We start from the raw sequence: 19,735 nt of genomic DNA, 5'->3' as shown, positions 1-19,735 counted from the left end.
CACTCCCTACTCTGCTTCACGTGCCTGCAGGAGGTGGTCCACATATATACTGACTGTGGCTTCCACAATTCTTTCTTTCCTTGTATGATGCTGGCCAAGGCAAAGCCCTCTGCTGAATATGTGTTACAGGTTCATCTTATAGGTACAAAACAAATAACCTGCAACACCTCCTCAAAGTATATTCACATCAATGTCTAGTTTAATTATGCAAATATTAATATTTAGCATAATTATTCAAAGTACCATATGCTTAAGATTAAAATAAAGCAGGAACCCAGCCTGCACAAATTAGCAAGTTTGATCTAATTTCAGCAATCATTCTGGCACTTCTCAAATACAGCACATTCCCTTGCAGTGCTGCTGCCTTTTGTTTAAAAACTGGAGCTGTAGTTCCACTAACCAAGAAATGGACTAGGAAACAGGAGATCTAAGGCATGAGGCCTGTGTGCTATGCGTGGCTCCAGCACATCCCAGTCATGAAATATTGAGCTTTTGAGTTTGTTCATTCTATAACTTGTGCTACTTAATAAAATCTCTGTAACATCACTGAGGAACTTCAAAGACAGAAACATACGATCTCATTTGTGTTTTAGGAATCAGAGGGGACAGCAAAGCAAGACTGGGCAGATGGGTCAACTTGAAGGTTATGGAATAGAAGGGACTATGGCAGTAGTCCGGGCGGGAAACGACAAGACTTGACCAAAGGCAATGGAAATGGAGAGGAACAAAATGATATCAAAGATTAGAAGACAGAATCAATGGGATGAGTGATCTTTAAGATGAGCACAAACTTAGGGGCTGAACAAGTGGTACAGTACCTACTAGAAGGATGGTAAAGTTATTTTTTCCAAGCTCATTACATATACTGAAAAATAAAACAGACCTTAAGGATGGGGTCACTAAAAAACAAAGTATAGAACATTGTCACACATCTGAGTTATAGTCTCAGCAAAGAACATGGGACTCAGCTGCATTAAGGATGAACTCTAGGCTGGATGCAGAAGCTCACACCTGTAATCCCAGCATTTTGGAAGGCCGAGACAGGAGGAACACTTGAGCCCAGGATTTCAAGACCAGCCTGGGCAACATAGCCAGGCTCTTGTCTCTACAAAAAAAAATTTTTTTTAAGAAAAGAAATCTACTGCCATCAAAAGTGCAGTCTTGATTACACAATACACATTATGCTAGAGAGGGAGTATATTCCCATAAGGTTTTTAGCTACATGCACAGGGCTACAATTCACATCACATCAAGTACAAATATGGTCATTAAAACCAGGGGGCTTTCACCACAGCCTAAAGGGGAAACAATCCAAGCGTCCATGAACAGATGACTAGACAAACAAAATGTGGTTTACAGCAGGTCCTTGAAAAATATCATTTCATTCAACATCATTTTATTATAACACTGATGAGAAAAAATGTCAATTCCCGGCCAGGGCCACTGTCTGTGGAGTTTGCATGTCCCATGTCTGTGTGGGTTTTCTCTGCGTGCTCTGATTTACTCCCACACCCCAAAGCTGTGCACACTAGGTGGTGTCTAAGCTGCATATATATCTCAATGGTTCCAGTGAGAGTGAGTATGGGGGTATACATGAGTGTGCCCTGTGTTCTTTCTGTCCAGGGCTGCCTCCCACCTGGTGTCCTGAGCTGCCAGAGAAGCTGTGGCCACCCGCAACCCTGAACTGGAACAAATGAGTTTGAAAATGAATGAATGAATGAATGAATGAAAAAATGAATGAATACAACTTGTTAAAAAATAAAAGTTCACCTGTAATCCCAGCACTTTGGGAGGCCGAGGCGGGGGGATCACCAGGTCAGGAGACCAGCCTGACCAACATGGTGAAACCCCATCTGTACCAAAAATTACAAAAAAAATTAGCCAGGCATGGTGGCGTGCACCTGTAATACCAGCTACTCAGGAGGCTGAGGCAGGAGAATTGCTTTAACCCAGGAGTCGGAGGTTGCAGTGAGCTGAGATCACACCATTGCACTCCAGCCTGGGCAACAGAGCGAGACCCCATCTTAAAAAAAAAAAAAAAAAAACTCACAAAGTAGGTTGGCCATGGTGACTTATGCCTATAATCTCAGCATTTTGGGAGGCCAAAGTGGGAGGATCACCTGAGGTCAGCAGTTTAAGACCAGTCTGGCCAACATGGCGAAACCCCATCACTACTAAAAATACACAAAAATTAGCCGGGTGTAGTGGCAGGTGCCTGTAATCCCAGCTACTCGGGAGGTTGAGACAGAATCACTTGTACTTGGGAGGTGGAGGTTGCAGTGAGCCGAGATCATGCCATTGCACTCCAGCCTGGGCAAGATGAGCAAAATTCTGACTCAAAAAAAAAAAAAGTTTTTCCCAAGTAGACAATAACCATACAAATGCATAACAATAAATGATGCAGTCAGAAACCTTCAGCAAACTGCACATTTGCGATTGTTTGCTTTTGAACTGCGTGGTGGTAGGAGGTGCTCCTTGTAATTTCTGCTTTGCAAACATTTATTCCTTGACTTAACCCACCACCACTATGATCGCCCCACTCAGTCACTCACCAGAAATTGGGCAAATAATTCACTTACTTGCTTTTGTTAATCTTTCTTAAATATATGTAAACTTCACATTTATTTCAATGTTTAACATAAGAGGTGGTTTGGGTCTTCAGAAGTTTGGTGATATCTTTGTGACCAGAAATACACCACAGGAACTTAACTCTTGTTTACGTCAATTAGCCAATGGTGAAACTGGTTTCATTACATGTCCTTTTGCTTAAAGTTGTAGTTTCCAAGAATCTACCAATGACATTATGTGGGTACTTACTGTATGTATCCAATGTAATATTATTCAGCCCTAAAAAGGAATGAAGAGAATCCTATCACATGGTACAAAGTAGATGAACCTTGAGATATTATGCTAAGTGAGATAAGCCAGTCACAAAAGGACAAACACTGTATGATTCCACTTATATGAGGTATGTAGAATAATCAAACTCAGAGACAGAAAGTAGAAAGTTGTTGCCAGGGGCAGGAGAGGACAGAATGAGGGTGAATGTTTAATAGGTATAGTGTTTTAAGTTTTGCAGGATGAAACAGACGTGTGGGTACATGGTGGTGACAGTTGTACAATAAGGTGAACGTACTTAACACCACTGAACTATACATTTAAAAATGGTGAAGCTAGTAAATTTTATGTTACATGTATTTTACCACCATTTAAAATAAAAAAGAATAAAGAATAAAAGTAGCATACTGACCTCTCCATCAGCTGCTAGAGCCATTGAATGATGTGAGCCACAAGCCACTTCCACCACTTGCTTGATCAAGAGATTGGTACAGACTTGGATGGGAGCAACGCCTTGATTTGTTGTCCCATTCCCAAGCTGGCTATAACCATTGTGGCCCCAGGCATAAACCACTCCATCTGTACACATGAAGCACACAAAGAATCAGCTCCAAAAAGAGAGTAACCCTGTACTTTCTTCCCCAGAACTTTGTACAGCTTATTCTCCAACCTTCATTTCTCTCCCACTGGCCCCTCCTCTGTTGTGTTAAATAACCACAGATGGGGCAAGGGAGAGAGATATGGGTAACAGAACAGGATAGACGATGCAAAATCTTTAAAGAAAGGACTTGGTAATAACATAGATCACCTATGTGATCAAAAGTCAAAGTTTATGTATACAAAAATTAGGCTTTCTAAAAACTCTGATCCATCTCAGTAGTTTCTGTGTCAGATATCGAGCAAAAGGCAGATGACAAGAAAGCTCAATGTTAATGTTTACCATCGCTTAATCAAATACCAAGTCACAGGAACCCGTACAGCGTGTGTGGCTATTCGCTCACCAAGTAAAGGGGAAAGAAACTATTTGCAAGGGAGACAAAAGTCCCAGAGCTTCTTTTAAGCAGACTATTTTAGTGGCATGAAATCTGGCTGTTTTTTTTTTTTTTTAACATAAAGCAACCATTTTTTTATGCTCATTTATTCTGTGTCAGGAATTCGGACAAGGGACAATGAAGATGGCTTGTCTTTGCTTCATGGTGTGTGTGATGGAAGATTCAAAGGCTGGGGATAACTTAGGGGTGGGGGACTAGCATCACCTGGAGGCATCAACACTGACACTGCTGTGACCATTGTTGGAAAGCATAATGAGCTTATTCTACAGGATACAACTCAGGAACAGCCAAATGGAGGAGACACACAGGGCAAGGTATGTGGGGTTGAGGGGTGCACAGAGCCCCCATGCCCTCTCTGGCATGCCACCTTCCCAGCACCTTGATGTGACTGCCAACCCAGAAGCTTCTCTGAATTTTTTTTTATAATGATTTTATCTTTTCTAGGATTCCAATGGAGACAACTTTTCTTATGTTATCTCTAGAAGCACCATCGTTTCAGGCATTTCTTCCCACAGCACGCCTGAGTGCCAAGGGCAGTGCTTCCAGAGTTATGCATTCTCCTCTTGTCTTTCCCATGGTAATAAAACATCCTGACCTATTAAGGGCAATCTGCCTGGCAACAACACTCTAGGGCGACAGCAGAAATCCAAGTGTTGTGGTTAAACTGAAGGTCACTCACAGTAGTCCACAGGCAACCAGGGGAAAGAGACTTCTATTTATCTACTCTAGAACGAAGACAGCCCACACAAATTCAGAGTCCTCTTCCAGGTACAAGACTAGAGAGCCTGACACGTGGCTCACGAGAGGCATTCCCTTCTACGGAAATTATGACAGAAACCATCAATGGGAAATTTCATCCTGAGAAAGATGAGGCTTAAGACCGAAAGAAAGAGTATAAAACACAAAAAATATGATCCATCATATTATGCTAAACTTACAGCAGGTGAAAGAAATGTTCAAACTAATGAGTGCTTTAATACCTGAAAACAGAAAAATAGACTTAAATAGAGAAATGCATATCTTGTTCTTGAACAGAAAAATTCAATATCATAAAGATTCTAGTTTTTCCTACATAAATTTATGAAGTTTAAATAGCAATAAAAGCTTCAAATTACTTTCCGGAGGTAGGCAAGCTGATTAGAAAGTTTAATGAGAAGAATAAAAAAAACAAGAATAAACAGGAAAAACCTACAAAAAAAAAAAAAGTTGCTAATTCTATCAGTTATTAAAACCTATAACAAATTTCTATGAGGTTGGGCACGTGATGTTTCACACCTATAATCCCAGTACTTTGGGAGGCCAAGGCAGGTGAATTGCTTGAGGTCAGGAGTTCAAGACCAGACTGGCCAACATAGTAAAACCCCATCTATACTTAAAAAAAAAAAAAAAAAAAAAAAAAAAAAAAATTAGGCCGGGTGTGGTGACTCATGCCCATAATCCCTGTACTTTGGGAGGCTGGGGTAGGCAGATCACAAGGTCAGGAGTTTGAGACCAGCCTGGCCAATATGGTGAAACTCCATCTCTACTCAAGATACAAAAATTAGCTGGGCCTGATGGCAGGCACCTATAGTCCCACCTACTCAGGAGACTGAGGCAGGAGACTCACTTGAACCTGGGAGGCGGAGGTTGCAGTGAGCCCCAAGATCACGCCACTGCACTCCAGCCTGGGTAACAGAGTGAGATTCTGTCTCAAAAAATAATAATGCAAGAATCAGCCAGGCATGGTGGTGTGCACATGTAATCCCAGCTACTCAGGAGGCTGAGGCACAAGAATTGCTTGAACCCAGGAGGCAGAAGTTGCAGTAAGCTGGGATCATGCCTCTGCACTTCAGCCTGGGAAAAAGAGCAAGACTCTGTCTCAAAAAAATTTAAAAATAACCTGTAATTCTAAATAATCTCAGAGTGAAGATACTGAGTTCATGAAACAATAGCAACAAGTTCTGGAAAGGAACATTTAAAGAACAATAAAGAACACTTGGAAATAAAACAATGGAAATGTTAAATATATGACATAAGAGCTGTAAGATAAAATTGAAGAAATTTAAATTGAAGAAATTTCCCAGAACATAGATGGGAGAGAACATTTTTTAAAAATCAGGAAGATCAGGCCAGGCACAGTGGCTCACACCTGTAATCCAAGCACTTTGGGAGGCTGAGATGGGAGAACTGCTTGAGCCCAGGAGGTTAAGGTGTGATCCACCTGCTCACACAATGAGGCTACAGTGACCCAAGACTGCACCACCACACTCCAGCCTGGATGGCACAGAGAGACCCTGTCTCTATAAAAAAAAAAAAAAATTAGGAAGGAAAAAAATTAGGAAGGTCACTCCAAAATCTCTAACTTCTAAGAAAAAAATCCATAAAGGAGAAAACAAAGAAGAAAATTTGTGTTTTTTAGAGATGGGGTCTCACTGTGTCACCCAGGCTGGAGTACAATGGGGCAATCACAGCTCACTGCAACCTTGAACTCCTAGGCTCGAGTGATCCTCCTGCCTCAGCCTCCTGAGTAGCTGGGACTACAGGTGCACGCCACCATGCCCAGCTTTTTTTGTTTTTGTTTTTAAAAAGAGATATGGCCTCACTATGTTGACCAGGCTGGTCTTGAACTACTGGCTTGGAGCAAATGTCCTGCCTCATCCTCCCAAAGTGCTGGGATTCTAGGCATGGGCCACCACACACAGCCAACAAGAGAAATTATCCATGAAATATTACAAGAAAATTTTCTAGAAATAAATATCCAGAAGTGACCAACACAATGAATTAAAAATTACACCAGAGTATAGAATCATGATTATGTCACAATACTTTACAAAAAAAAATCCTTGAAGCTTCCAAAGAGGAAAAAAGAGTCACATACAAAATAGCAAAAGTTGCCGGCATGGTGACTTACACCTGTAATCCCAACACTTTGAGAGGCTGAGGTGGGTGGATCACACCTGAGGCCAGGAACATGCTTAAAACCCGTCTCTACTAAAAATATAAAAACCAGTCAGGCATGGTGGCATATGTCTCTAATTGTACTCGGGAGGCTGAGGCCCAAGAATTGCTCGAATCCAGGAAGTGGAGGTTGCAGTGAGCCAAGATCGTGCCATTGCACTCCAGCCTGAGTGATAGAGCTAGATTCTGTCTCAAAAGAAAAAAAAAAGAAGGAAGAAAGAACTAGTGTGATGCCAGAAGGCATGATTACACAAGGCAAAAGTGAGATGATCACCTCATTATGCTCAACTCCAGTTATATTCATACCAGATGATGATGCTCAGATTTGGATTTCACAGCTCTCTTCAGAAACATGCAGAGAACTTGGAGTAGATTCAGTTAGGAGCTACAGACAATTAGAAAGCTAGATACTAAGACCTATGACAGCAACCTATGAAGCTGTGATTCCTCAGTCTAGACAAAGAAAGGCAGGGATGCAAATCGTCTCCCAAATGCCACCTAGACAATTATCTAACAAAAAGCTAAGGACTTTGGAAAAAGAGAGCAACAGTTAATGTGTCTAAAGTATAAAAGGAAGCATTTAGGTTACAGATAATGAACTTTCAGAGTGCTGGGTGCCCACAGTACAGATAAATCACACACATATACAAAATGTCTACTCTCCTTTAGTGATCTTGAAGAAGCAAAGAATAAAGGACAAGAACATATCAACCTGCATCCCCGGTTCTTTCAATATAGCAGCTACATGAATGCCAGAGAATAGACTAAGATTTCCCGATTCAAGACGCAAGAACTACACAAAGAAAGGAAAGCATCTGTGTTTAGAAAAACCTATCAAAGGAACCCTGAAAGTTACCTTGCAACCACAAATCCACTGAAAAATTAGGCTGGAAGGACCAGTTCATTTGCTATATCTAATCTTGCACAGCTTTATGGAAGCAGTTGAAAACCTCACAAGTTTGCCTCATTTGCAAGACGTTCCAGAGTTAGCCTGAAATGTTTAACTTTTACCTGCTTTATGTACTTCTCCTCAGAAATTAAGAAACAAACAATCCAAAATTAGTTATTTGGTATAGCCCTATCTCCCCTGCACTTAGAATTAACCGCTCAATTTCTTACAAACTGAAAAGTTAGATGGGTTCCCGCCTTACCTTCGGTGCTGAGAAGAACATGTGGTCCACTCCCGTAACTGAGGCTTTTAATCTTCTTTCCACATAAGCCTTCCAGCTTTTTGGGTACAAGTGTACTCTGGTTATCTCCAGTTCCTAGACAGTTACTATAGTTCAGTCCAAATACAAAGACCTAGAAAACAGATGGCTTTTTCTGAGTCTTTTGGCTAAAAGCTGTATTAAAAACTCCCTTCCCTGCTCTGAAAATAAGACATTTCAAGTTCAACTAGAGAGCTCAGGAGGTGAAAAAGACACTGATATGGCTGTTAAGAAAAATTCAACCTCTGCTGACATAGAATGTTTGTCTATATTATGAAACTCAGAGTGGTATGGAGTAGAGGGATATTAAGTCAAGAAACTAAAAAAAGAGAAACTGTTAAAGCAATAGTCTTCCTGAACTTCAGGATCTCTTTATTTATCCCCTGCCTTTTCTCCATCTTTGAACTGCACACTTTGAATACCAATCCCCAAATAAGCTCTAAAACTAAACTCTAGGTTTTAAGAGACTCTTACCTCATCATTGTCAGTAACGTACAGTGCTTCATTGGCTGAGGTGCCGAAGACGCATGCCTTCCGAATAGAAGCAATCTCTTGAGGGGAGAGCAGAGTGAAGATGGGCCACTTTCCTACATCCACCATGACTCTGGCTTCAAGCAATTCCTATAAATAAGCTGACATCTCTGCTGGAACAAACAGAAAGGATTCCAGAAAAAAATTAAATAGCCACTGAGCTAACTTTTAAGTAAAGACCTGTTAATAAATGCTAACAAAAGCTGATTCTAGAATAAATGAACTACCTTTGGTTACATGGATCACTCACTTTCCACAGCAATGCATGCAATCCTTCCTCCACCTTCAAATCTGCGCCTTTTCCTACAAGAGAACAGCGTGCGAGAACTAGCTGTCTGTCTTGCCCACTTCCTAGTCAGTGCTTATCTGTTCCACATGTGCTTCCCACTCACCCTCTTCTTAGACCTCTAAAAACAGTCAAAGCAGCAGGTCAAAACCGAGTTCTTTCTGGCTCCAGCACCTCCAATAACACACACAGAGGGTGCCTGGGGCTGAAGCATGCTTAGCCAAAGCCTCATCCCCACCCACCAGAGATATTCTTCCCACCAGGACCAACTTGGATGACAAGGCTTCAGCCCCAGGTATCATATCACAGATTCAATAAGGATTAAACACCATCAAATCAGGCTACTCACTGTCACTGCATAGCCAGACAACTCGAGTAACATTCAAATGTCTTGACAAGTGTGCGTGCAGGCGGAGGGGGAGCTACTGGTGAAGACAAGTAAAGGATTTAAGGGGGGAGTAATACATGAACATGGGAAAAAAACTTTTGTTTCAAATGGACAAAAGGGGATAAGAAAGTAAGTCTCGCTGGGCGCGGTGGCTCAAGCCTGTAATCCCAGCACTTTGGGAGGCCAAGGCAGGTAGATCACGAGGTCGAGAGATCGAGACCAACCTGGTCAACATGGTGAAACCCCGTGTCTACTAAAAATACGAAACATTAGCTGGGCATGGTGGCGCGTGCCTGTAATCCCAGCTACTCAGGAGGTTGAGGCAGGAGAATTGCCTGAACCCAGGAGGCGGAGGTTGCAGTGAGCCGAGATCGCGCCATTGCACTTCAGCTGGGGTAACAAGAGTGAAACTCCATCTCAAAAAAAAAAAAAAAGAAAGAAAGTAAGTCTCCCTACCAACCCTCCCTGACCCTCTCCTCAAAGGCCACCACTGTTCCCAGTGATCTGTAATTCCTTCTGGAGATAGTGTATACTTATGGAAGCACTACATGTATGCATGGGTGTATGTTTCTTTAAAAACAAAAGCACAAATGGAAGCTTTTTTTCCCTACTTAACAGTACATTGGGGAAATAATTCTATATAAGCACATATAGACCTGTTCCATTTATTTTCAATGCTACTGTAGCATTCCATTACATTGATTTAGCAATACACCTTGTTTTCTACTGAGAGACATTTAAGTCAATTCCAGTCTTTTGCTAGAATACTGCAATTATTGCCTGCATATTATTGTATAGACATGTCTTGTTTTATACATAAATTTCCAGAATAAATTCTTAAAACTGAAAATTGCTAGGTCAAAGTCTAATAGCTATTTTACCATTACTAGCTATTAGTATTTCAGTCTTCCAACGAAGTAGTGCCCATGTATAAAACCACCATTCATGTAGGATGGCGCCTGTTTACACACACACTTCCCACACAGTGTACTCTCATGGTATTTCACTTTTGTTGAAACTGGCATTACCCTGTGATGAGTGAGTTGGGATATCACTTAAAAAAAAATAATTAGAATATTTGGGAGGCCAAAGCGGGAGATCACGACCTCAAGAGATCAAGACCATCCTAGCCAACATGGTGAAACCTCGTCTCTACTAAAAATACAAAAATTAGCTGGCACGGTGGCGCCGGCCTGTACTCCCAGCTACCCAGGAGGCGGAGGTTGCTGTGAGCCAAGATCGCACCACTGCACTCCAGCCTGGCGACAGAGTGACACTCCATCTCAAATAATAATAATAAGAAGAAGAATTGCAACAATAACAACTAACTTACTGACCACTATCTGCCAAGCACTATTCTAAGTAATTTTATATTTATCCATTCATTTAATCCTCACTTTACCAATAAGGAAATGGAGAAAATTGTAAGAATCTGCTCAAACTCGTAAGCGGCAGAGTCGGGATGTGCACCCAGGCAACCTGAAGCCTGAGTCTGTACTCTTTACCTCTCACTCTCATTTTAAGAGCCCACTGTCAGGCTTCTGTGCAAAGTGCCTATATTTTCTACTGGATCATTGTTCTTTTTCTTGTTCTTTATGTTTAAGTATTCTTTGTATGGTAAGATGATCTTAAATGCTTTTAAAAGTTTAAAAAGGCCGGGCGCGGTGGCTCACGCATGTAATCCCAGCACTTTGGGAGGCCGAGGCGGGTGGATCACCAGGTCAAGAGATTGAGACCATCCTGGTCAACATGGTGAAACCCCGTCTCTACTAAAAATACAAAAATTAGCTGGGCATGGTGGCGTGTGCCTGTAATCCCAGCTACTCAGGAGGCTGAGGCAGGAGAATTGCCTGAACCCAGGAGGCGGAGGTTGCGGTGAGCCGAGATCGCGCCATTGCACTCCAGCCTGGGTAACAAGAGCGAAACTCCGTCTCAAAAAAAAAAAAAAAAAAAAGTTTAAAAATAAAGGCTGGGTGAAGTAGCTCACACCTGTAATCCTAGCATTTTGGGAGCCCAAACCGGAAGGATCACTTGAGCCCAGGAGTTCGAGACCAGCCTGGGCAACGTGGTAAACCCCTATCTCTACAAAAGATATGAAAAAAGGGCTGGGTGCAGGAGCTCATGCCTGTAATCCCAGTACTTTGGGAGGCTGAGGCAGGTGGATCATTTGAGGTCAAGAGTTTGTGACCAGCCTGGCCAACATGAAACCTCATCTCTACTAAAAACACACACACACAAAATTAGCCAGGTAGTAGTGACACATGCCTCTAATCCCAGCTACCAGGGAGGCTGAGGCAGGAGAATCGCTTGAGTCTGGGAGTTAGAGGTTGTGGTAAGCTAAGATCGGGCCACTGCACTCCAGTCTGGGTGACAGAGTGAGAGACCCTGTCAAAAAAAAAAAAAAAAAAAAAAAAAAGGAGGGAAGGAAGGAAAGAGGGAAAGAGGGAAAGAGGGAGGGAGGGAGGGAGGGAGGGAGATAATTAGCCAGGCACAATGGTGCACCCCTGCAGTCCCAGTTACTCAGGAGGCTGACATGAGAAAATCATTTGAGCCCAGGAAGTCAGGACTGTAGTTGAGCTGAGATCATGCCACTGCACTCTAGCCTGGGTGACAGAGTGAGACCCTGTCCCAATAAAGTAAAATAAAATAAAAATCTATATACAGAAACAAGATGCCCCTCAAATGACCTCTTGTGCCTCTTACAAAACAGATGGGGAAAGGAGTCACAAGAAGTCAAGCCCTATAAAAGCCATATAAGCAGGTAAGTAAATTTCAAGAAAATCCAGAAACAGTTTTTCCTAGAATTATGAAACATATCTAGTCTTCAAAGTTTTTAATTTTACATAATACAGAATTAGCCAAAAATATGATTCACACCTTTAAAATTACAACATAAAGGGATAAGACATTTAAAGCCACACAACTTCCTGACAGCAGCAATTATTCTAAAATCATTAAACCAACGCGGGCAACTCTGCCCTAAGGGTTTGGTAATCTACTGCAAGATCCGGCTAACCTTCATAATGATGGGGCATTATTATAGGCACTGACTTCACCCACTGCTAAATTACATGAAGCTTTATTTTACAAGGTATTTCTCCAAAGACTTGCCATTTAAGAGTCCATTTAAGAAACAGGTCATATATCTTACATGTCCACACCCATCATAAAAGAAAAAGGCATCCGCAACAGGCTTGGTATAGGGGAAACAAGACTGTGCTTTAGTCCTGGGTTTGCTTTTCATCAGTCAGTGTGACAGCCGTTTGCTGTTTTGAGACTGGGTTTCCCACAAACCTAGAAATTTGTGATTTTATGTTCAAGATATAATGAAGAAGCTGGGGGGGTTTCTTGAACGCATAAGAACAACAGGGGCAGTAATGTTGGCCAAGCAAGTATTACCCCAGCAAAACAATCAAGCAAAGCTAAGAGCAGGAAAAAAGAAAAAACTATCATGAACCTGCCTTGTCGTAGACACTGTTAATTAGGCAGCTTTCCATACATTATTTCATTTAATCTTCATAATACTCTTGTAAAGAGGAGGCTGTTAACCATTCCTGGTAGATGAGGACTGTGGCTCAAAAGTGAAATGACTTACCAAGGTCACATAGCAGACCCCTCTAATTTTTCTTATGAAGAACATCAGTCCTAGCCCTTCAATGGCTGAACTTCCTCAAATCACTTCTGACTTTATCCTGCCTCATAAATGCATAGCAGCAACTGTCTTTAAACTGTTGACAATACAAAAAGTATGCAGCCAGGCATGGTGGTTCACACCTGTAATCCCAGCACTGTGGGAGGCTAAGGCGGGCAGATCATAAGGTCAGGAGTTTGAGACCAGCCAGGCCAACATGGTGAAACCCTATCTCTACTAAAAATACAAAACAAATGAGCCAGACGTGGTGGTGGGCACCTGCAATCCCAGCTACTTGGGAGGCTAAGGCAGGAGAATAGCTTGAAACCAGAGGGCAGAGGTTGCAGTAAGCCAAGATCGCAGCACTACACTCCAGCCTGGGCAACAAGAGCGAAACTCCATCTCAAAAACAAACAAACAAACAAAATCATTCCAGGCTGAGCACAGTGGCTCATACCTATAATCCCAGCACATTGGGAGACCGAGGCAGGCAGATCACTTGAGGTCAGGAATTTGAGACCAGACTGGCCAACATGGCAAAACCGTGTCTCTGCTAAAAATACAAAATTACACCAGGTGTGGTGGCGCATGCGTGTAATCTCAGCTACTCAGGAGACTGAGGTGGGAGGATCATCTGAGCCCAGGAAGCAGAGGTTGCAGTGAGCCAAGACCGTACAACTCCACTCTAGCCTGGGCAATAGAGTATGACTCTGTCTCAAAAAATAATAATCACCATCATCACCATCAATCCAGAGGTTTGCACAATAATTTAGATGCTTCAAATTGGAAGATATGAAGTGATTCTATTTGTGTTCTGTTCCTATACAGAGGAGCCACTGCTAATGGGAAGAACCTTCAACAGGCCCGTTCAGCCCAGGCCTACCTGACAGTCACATACCTTGGTAAGTACCCTGAGCAAGGTAGCCCAACTCTCTTGCTTCCCATGTTGCTATGCTTTCTCCAAATTATAAGCACTGCCAAGAAAGCATCCCAAGAAAAGGTGCCACCCAAACATGTCATATAGCTAAACTATATGCACATCCCAAATTCAAAACAAAACCACAAAAATAAATGTACCCTGTAAGACTTAGTTAGCTTAGCTACATTATAAAACAGTACGTACTCTATGATTACAATTTTTCTAAAGTACAATATATACACAAATGTATACACCAAAATATATCTCAATGGAGAAATTACAGGTAGCATCATTTTCTTTCTTTGTATTTTTATTCTATTTTTTGGCCTGCTGTCCCCATTTCTTTGGGTTTTTTTGTTTTTGATTGAGATAGAGTTTCACTCTTGTTGCTCAAGCTGGAGTGCAGTGGTACAATCTCAGCTCACTGCAACCTCCGGCCTCCTGGGTTCAAGCAATTCCCCTACCTCAGCCTCCCAAGTAGCTGGGGTTACAGGTGCCCACCATCACGCCCAGCTAATTTTTTTTTTTTTGAGACGAAGCCTCACTCTGTCATCCAGGCTGGAGTACAGTGGCACAATCTCAGCTCACTGCAACCTCCACCTTCCAGTTCAAGCGATTCTCCTGCCTCGGCCTCCCAACTAGCTGGGATTACAAGCACGCACCACCACACCCTGCTAATTTTTGATATTTTTGGTAGAGACGGGGTTTTACCATGTTGGCCAGGCTGGTCTCGAACTCCTAATCTCAAGTAATCCACCCGCCTTGGCCTCCCAAAGTGCTGGGATTACAGGCATAAGCCACCATGCCAGGCCTATTTTATATTTTATTTTAGTAGAGACAGGGTTTCACCATGTTGGCCAGGCTGGTCTAGAACTCCTGAACTCAAGTGATCTACCCACCTCAGCCTCCCAAAGTGCTAGGATTACACGCATAAGCCACCATGCCCGGCCTTCATTGTATTTTTAAAATACAGTCCCAAATTTCTTTTTTTTTTTTTTTCCCGAGACAGAGTCTCCTTCTGCTGCCCACTCTAGAGTACAGCGGCATGATCTTGGCGCAGTGCAACCTCTGCCTCCTCAGTTCAAGCAATTCTTGTCCCTCAATCTCCCAAGTAGCTGGGATTACAGGTGTGCACCACCACACCTGGCTAATCTTTGTATTTTTAGTAGAGATGGGGTTTCACCACGTTGTCCAGGCTTGTCTCAAACTCCTGACCTTAGGTGATCCGCCCGCCCCGGCCGCCCAAAGTGCTGGGATTAGAGGCATGGGCCACCGCACCCATCCAGTCTCAAATTTCTATAACAAACATTTTGTGACAAATAAAAATAAACAAATATTTCAAATGAAAATAAAAGTTTAATTATTTGAATTATGTTTTACCACCCAGGCTGTTAGAAGTTTTAAGATGCATTCTTGCTTTAGATTCACAACCTACAGTGGCAGAATGTTTCTGGCAAAATCTAAAACAATGAATTATTAATATAAAATTAAATGTAGATAGTAGGAATGTAAGATGATAGAGCTGCTACAGAAAACCTGATGGTGATTTCTCAAAGAAATTAAACATCAGAATTATATTATCTAGAAACTCCGTTTCTAGTATATACCCCAAAGAATTGAAAGCAGACACTTGAACAGATAGTTGTATACTAACCGTCAAAGTAGCACTATTCACAATAGCCAAAACGTGAAAATAAAACAAATATCCATGAACAGATGAACGGATAAGCAAAGTGTGGTCTACACATATGATGGAATATTATTCACCCTTAGAAGGAAATTCTGATACAATCAACAACAGGGATGAACCCTGAAGATATCATGCTAATAAGCTAGACAAATATTGTATTATTCCTGTTACATGAGGTATCATAGACCTAGAACAGTCAAATTCATGGAGAAAAGTAGAATTGTGGGTGCCAGGAGCTGGGAGGAGGTAGGAATGGGGAGTTATTGTTTAATGGGTACAGAGTTTCACTTTGGGATGATGCAAAAGTTCTAGGCAAGAAACATACGAAAAAATATTCAACATCACTAATTATCAGAGAAATCGAAATCAAAAACCACAATGAGATACTATCTCACACCAGTCAGAATAGCCATTATTAGAAAGTCAAAAACAAAAGATGCTTGCAAGGCTGTACAGCAAAGGGAACCCCATACACTGTTGGTGGGAATGCAAAATAGTTCAGCCACTGCCGAAGGCAGTTTGGAGATTTCTCAAAAGAACTTAAAACACAACTACCAGTCAACCCAGGAATCCCAAGACTGGTTATACATCCAAAGGAAAATAAATTGTTCTATCAAAAAAAACACATGCCCTTGGACATTCATCACAGCACTATTCACAATAGCAAAGACATGGAATCAACCTAGGTGCCCAGAAACAGCAGGTTGGAAAAAGAAAATGTGGTACATATACACTATGGAATACTACACAGCCATTAAAAAGAACAAAATCGTGGATGCAGCTGGAAGCCATTATCCTAAGTGAATTAACACAGGAACAGAAAACCAAATACCACACTTAGAACTGGGAGCTAAATATGGGGTACACATGGATATAAAGATGGGAACAATAGACACTGGAGACGACTAGAGGGGCAGGGAGGGAGAGGAACACAGGGAGGGAGGGGTACTATTAGATACTATGCTCACTACCTGGGTGATGGAATCATTTGTACTCCAAAGCTCAGCATCACATGCTATACCTATGTAACAAATCTACCATATGTTCCCCTGAATCTAAAATAAAAGTTGAAATTATTTTTTTAAAAAGTAGTCTAGAGATGGATGGTGGTGATGGTTGTACAACAATGTGAATGTACCTAATGCCACTAAAATGTAAACTTAAAAACTGTTAAAACGGTAAATTTTACACTATATATCTTTTACCCCAATTTTTAAAAATCAAATAATCATCTTGTGGGCTTTTAGCAAACCTGTATTAACAAAATCCAAGATACATTTCTAAAATTAAATGTAGAAAGGCTTCAGTCCTAAAAAATGCTTTTGGAAAAGTAAAATTATAATGTTCTAATCATGTCTTGAGAAACACGTTCAGATTAGGGAAATTCTCAATGGAGCGGAATTTATAGAAGAAAAAGAGCCTTCTTAGAACTTTCCAGCACATACAGCAATTCGAACTAGACCAAACAAATTGCTAAGATGACAGGTCCTTCCAGGGCTTGATAATTATAAAAATGATGAGCTGTAATTAGAATGTCAGTCATATTTAAATAGTTACTTCTGCAGTAGCTCACTAAGATAGTACTTTTTTTTGCAAGCCTTCCATATTTTATTTAGGAAATACTTTCTGAAAAACGGTATTAATGTGCTTCAGCCTGAATTATCCTCTTTATGTGTTATTATTAGGTGAATCAATGACTTTTTTTTTTTTTTTTTTTTACTGTATAGAGATACAATAAGGGTACGAGGAAAGAAAAGAGAAATGCAAAAATGTAAGCAGAAGTGTAACGTCCTTAAAGATAATATGCCAACCCATTTGGGTATCTTCATATTTTCCCTGGCACTTGAAAATACTTCCTGCATCCCTTCTTGCACTTATCCTACGTCCATTAGTCCTACAGATCAATATCCCATTCCCTCGGATGGCTTGTCCTAGCTATTGACACTGTCCCTCAGAGAATTTGTGGCATGAGGAAGAAAAGGTTACTTTACTTTATACTCTGAAAGCAAATTCAGTCAGGAGTACAAACACAGGCCTTCCAATTTTAGAAATCTACATTTAGAACTGGAAGGCTGAAGGAGTAATGTAGCAACTAATCTTTTAATTCCTCTAAGAGCATATTTATTTTTATGTCACTTTCCCTTGGGAACAAATATTAAGGAAGGGTGGGGAACAGTTTATTTTACTGATCTAGCAAAAATATATTTGAACATGCTTATGGAATTTTTTAAAACAACAGGAAATGAACTTGACCAAAACTTTGTCACAGAATTTTGAGACCCATTAAAAAAGTTTAATGAGGAAAAAAAAAAAAAACAGGAAATGGAGAGAAATGGAGAAATGGTACTGGAAAATTGGTTTTGGTGAAATAATGGTCTCAATATTAAACAATACTAGAAATTTCAGGTTGATCTGTAAGCACATGGCTTCCATACAGACCTCAAATAACCAGAACATATTTGACACAAATACAAGAATGTATTTGCTTGGTCTAGTTTAAATTGCAGTATGTACTGGCTTTTAAATGCCACCAATAGGATATTTTACCTCTAGACCTGGCTTCTATTGACCTTAGAGCTTTCTAAGGAAATGAGGTGGGAAGAGAGTAAGCAATCCTTCAGCACTGCCTAGCATCTTGGTGCTAGCCAGTGCTAGCATGAAATGAGTTTGTGTCATTCTTTATTATGGAAGCTGATTGTCAGAGGAAACTGAAATGGCTCTGAATGTTGGAACAATCATTTTAAGTGGCCAAAACATTGTTCAGCATACAAGCTACAGCAAGCTTTAAACTACTCAGCACAGCGATTTCTAATATGCAAAATATTTTTAATTGCAAAAAAAAAAACCTTTCAATTAAAGCATTTACACATACACTGAAAATCCTAATAGAAGTTTCTCTATTTTCATGAACTGAATGGGTGATTTTACTTATCAGTTTAAGTTGCTAAGCTGCCTTATGAGAACAATTTATGGTTAATGAGCTACTGATAAAATCTAAGGGGCCTTGGAAAAAAGCACTACTGTATGCTAATGTGAACAAAATACAGTTATCTCTCAGTATCCGTGGGGGACTGGTTCCAGGACCTCCTGCAGTTACCAAAATCCACAGATGCTCAAGTCCCTGATAGAAAATGGCACAGTATTTGCATATAACCTACACACATCCTCCCATATACTTTAAACAATCTCCTCTTACTTATAATACCTAATACAATGGCAATGCTTAGTAAATAGTTTTTATGCTGCATTGCTTGGGGAATACTAACAAAAAATACTCTGTACATGTTCAGTACAAATGCAATTTTTACTATTTGCAATTCAAGGTTGGTTGAATTCTACAGATGTGGAATCCATGGATACAGAGAGCTAACTTTAATAGCATAAATTTAATTCTTCTTCTGCAATGACCCCACATACTAAGAATGCTAGGGACATCATAAAGAACAATACAATCATGGTCTCTGCCTCTGAGGAACTGAAGGTCTAATGGAAAGTCAGATCCTAAGTAAGCAGAAAACTAGAATGTGAATACAACTGGAATAATTAAGCAATGGACGTACCATGCAAGCATATGGTCCATGTGATATATGTTAATGTGTCAAACTGGAAATAATTTATGTGTAAACTAGTGACAACCACATAAAAATTGTATATATACAAGAAAACAATTACACAAAATCCCAGAAAACAAAATGCTCCATATTTCAGCAATGATAAAATGTGAACCTTTCCTCCATGAAGATCATCCAGTTTCCTAGAAAAACAAGTGTTCTTCATAGCCTTCTCCTTTTCTACCAGTAAGCATTCCCATTGGAGCACAAAAGATGTAAGGACATGACAATTTTTATTTCTGAATCCATTTAATTCTAGAAAAATATTCAAATAAGAGAGCTCTAGGGTTTGGGGTAAACTCTTTGGTATACAACATTACAACTTACAGCTTCCATCTATGCCACAGCAAAAGCAATTCAAAAACCCTCTCAAGGGCCGGGCGCGGTGGCTCAAGCCTGTAATCCCAGCACTTTGGGAAGCCGAGGCGGGTGGATCACGAGGTCAAGAGATCGAGACCATCCTGGTCAACACGGTGAAACCCCGTCTCTACTAAAACTACAAAAAATTAGCTGGGCATGGTGGCGCGTGCCTGTAATCCCAGCTACTCAGGAGGCTGAGGCAGGAGAATTGCCTGAACCCAGGAGGCGGAGGTTGCGGTGAGCCGAGATCGCGCCATTGCACTCCAGCCTGGGCAACAAGAGCG

The 19,735-nt window shown here is 41.0% G+C and overlaps 1 protein-coding gene across 9 annotated transcripts in view; it reads right to left on the bottom strand.

The window, feature by feature from the left end:
* Positions 1-19,735, bottom strand: part of RCBTB1 (RCC1 and BTB domain containing protein 1) — a 146,415-nt gene that overhangs the window by 25,594 nt on the left and 101,086 nt on the right. For 4 of the 9 annotated variants that reach the window (XM_032294593.1, XM_032294588.1, XM_032294595.1 and 1 more), the window contains 3 exons: positions 8,510-8,676; positions 7,979-8,129; positions 3,251-3,417 (listed from right to left, as the gene is read on the bottom strand). In XM_032294593.1, coding sequence (XP_032150484.1) covers positions 3,251-3,417; positions 7,979-8,129; positions 8,510-8,635 — 444 coding nt within the window. In that variant the 5' untranslated portion in view covers positions 8,636-8,676. Of the gene's footprint in view, positions 1-3,250; positions 3,418-7,978; positions 8,130-8,509; positions 8,680-8,793; positions 8,816-19,735 lie in introns of those variants that run through there. The other 5 variants (XM_032294589.1, XM_032294592.1, XM_032294591.1 and 2 more) reach the window with 4 other exon arrangements.

This window comes from Sapajus apella, unplaced genomic scaffold (genome assembly GCF_009761245.1).
Source record: "Sapajus apella isolate SASKATOON/1434 unplaced genomic scaffold, GSC_monkey_1.0 scaffold32, whole genome shotgun sequence".
NCBI lineage: Eukaryota > Metazoa > Chordata > Mammalia > Primates > Cebidae > Sapajus > Sapajus apella.
The sequence above is the reverse complement of the archived record's forward strand: the minus strand, read 5'-3'. Positions and strand labels throughout refer to the sequence as shown.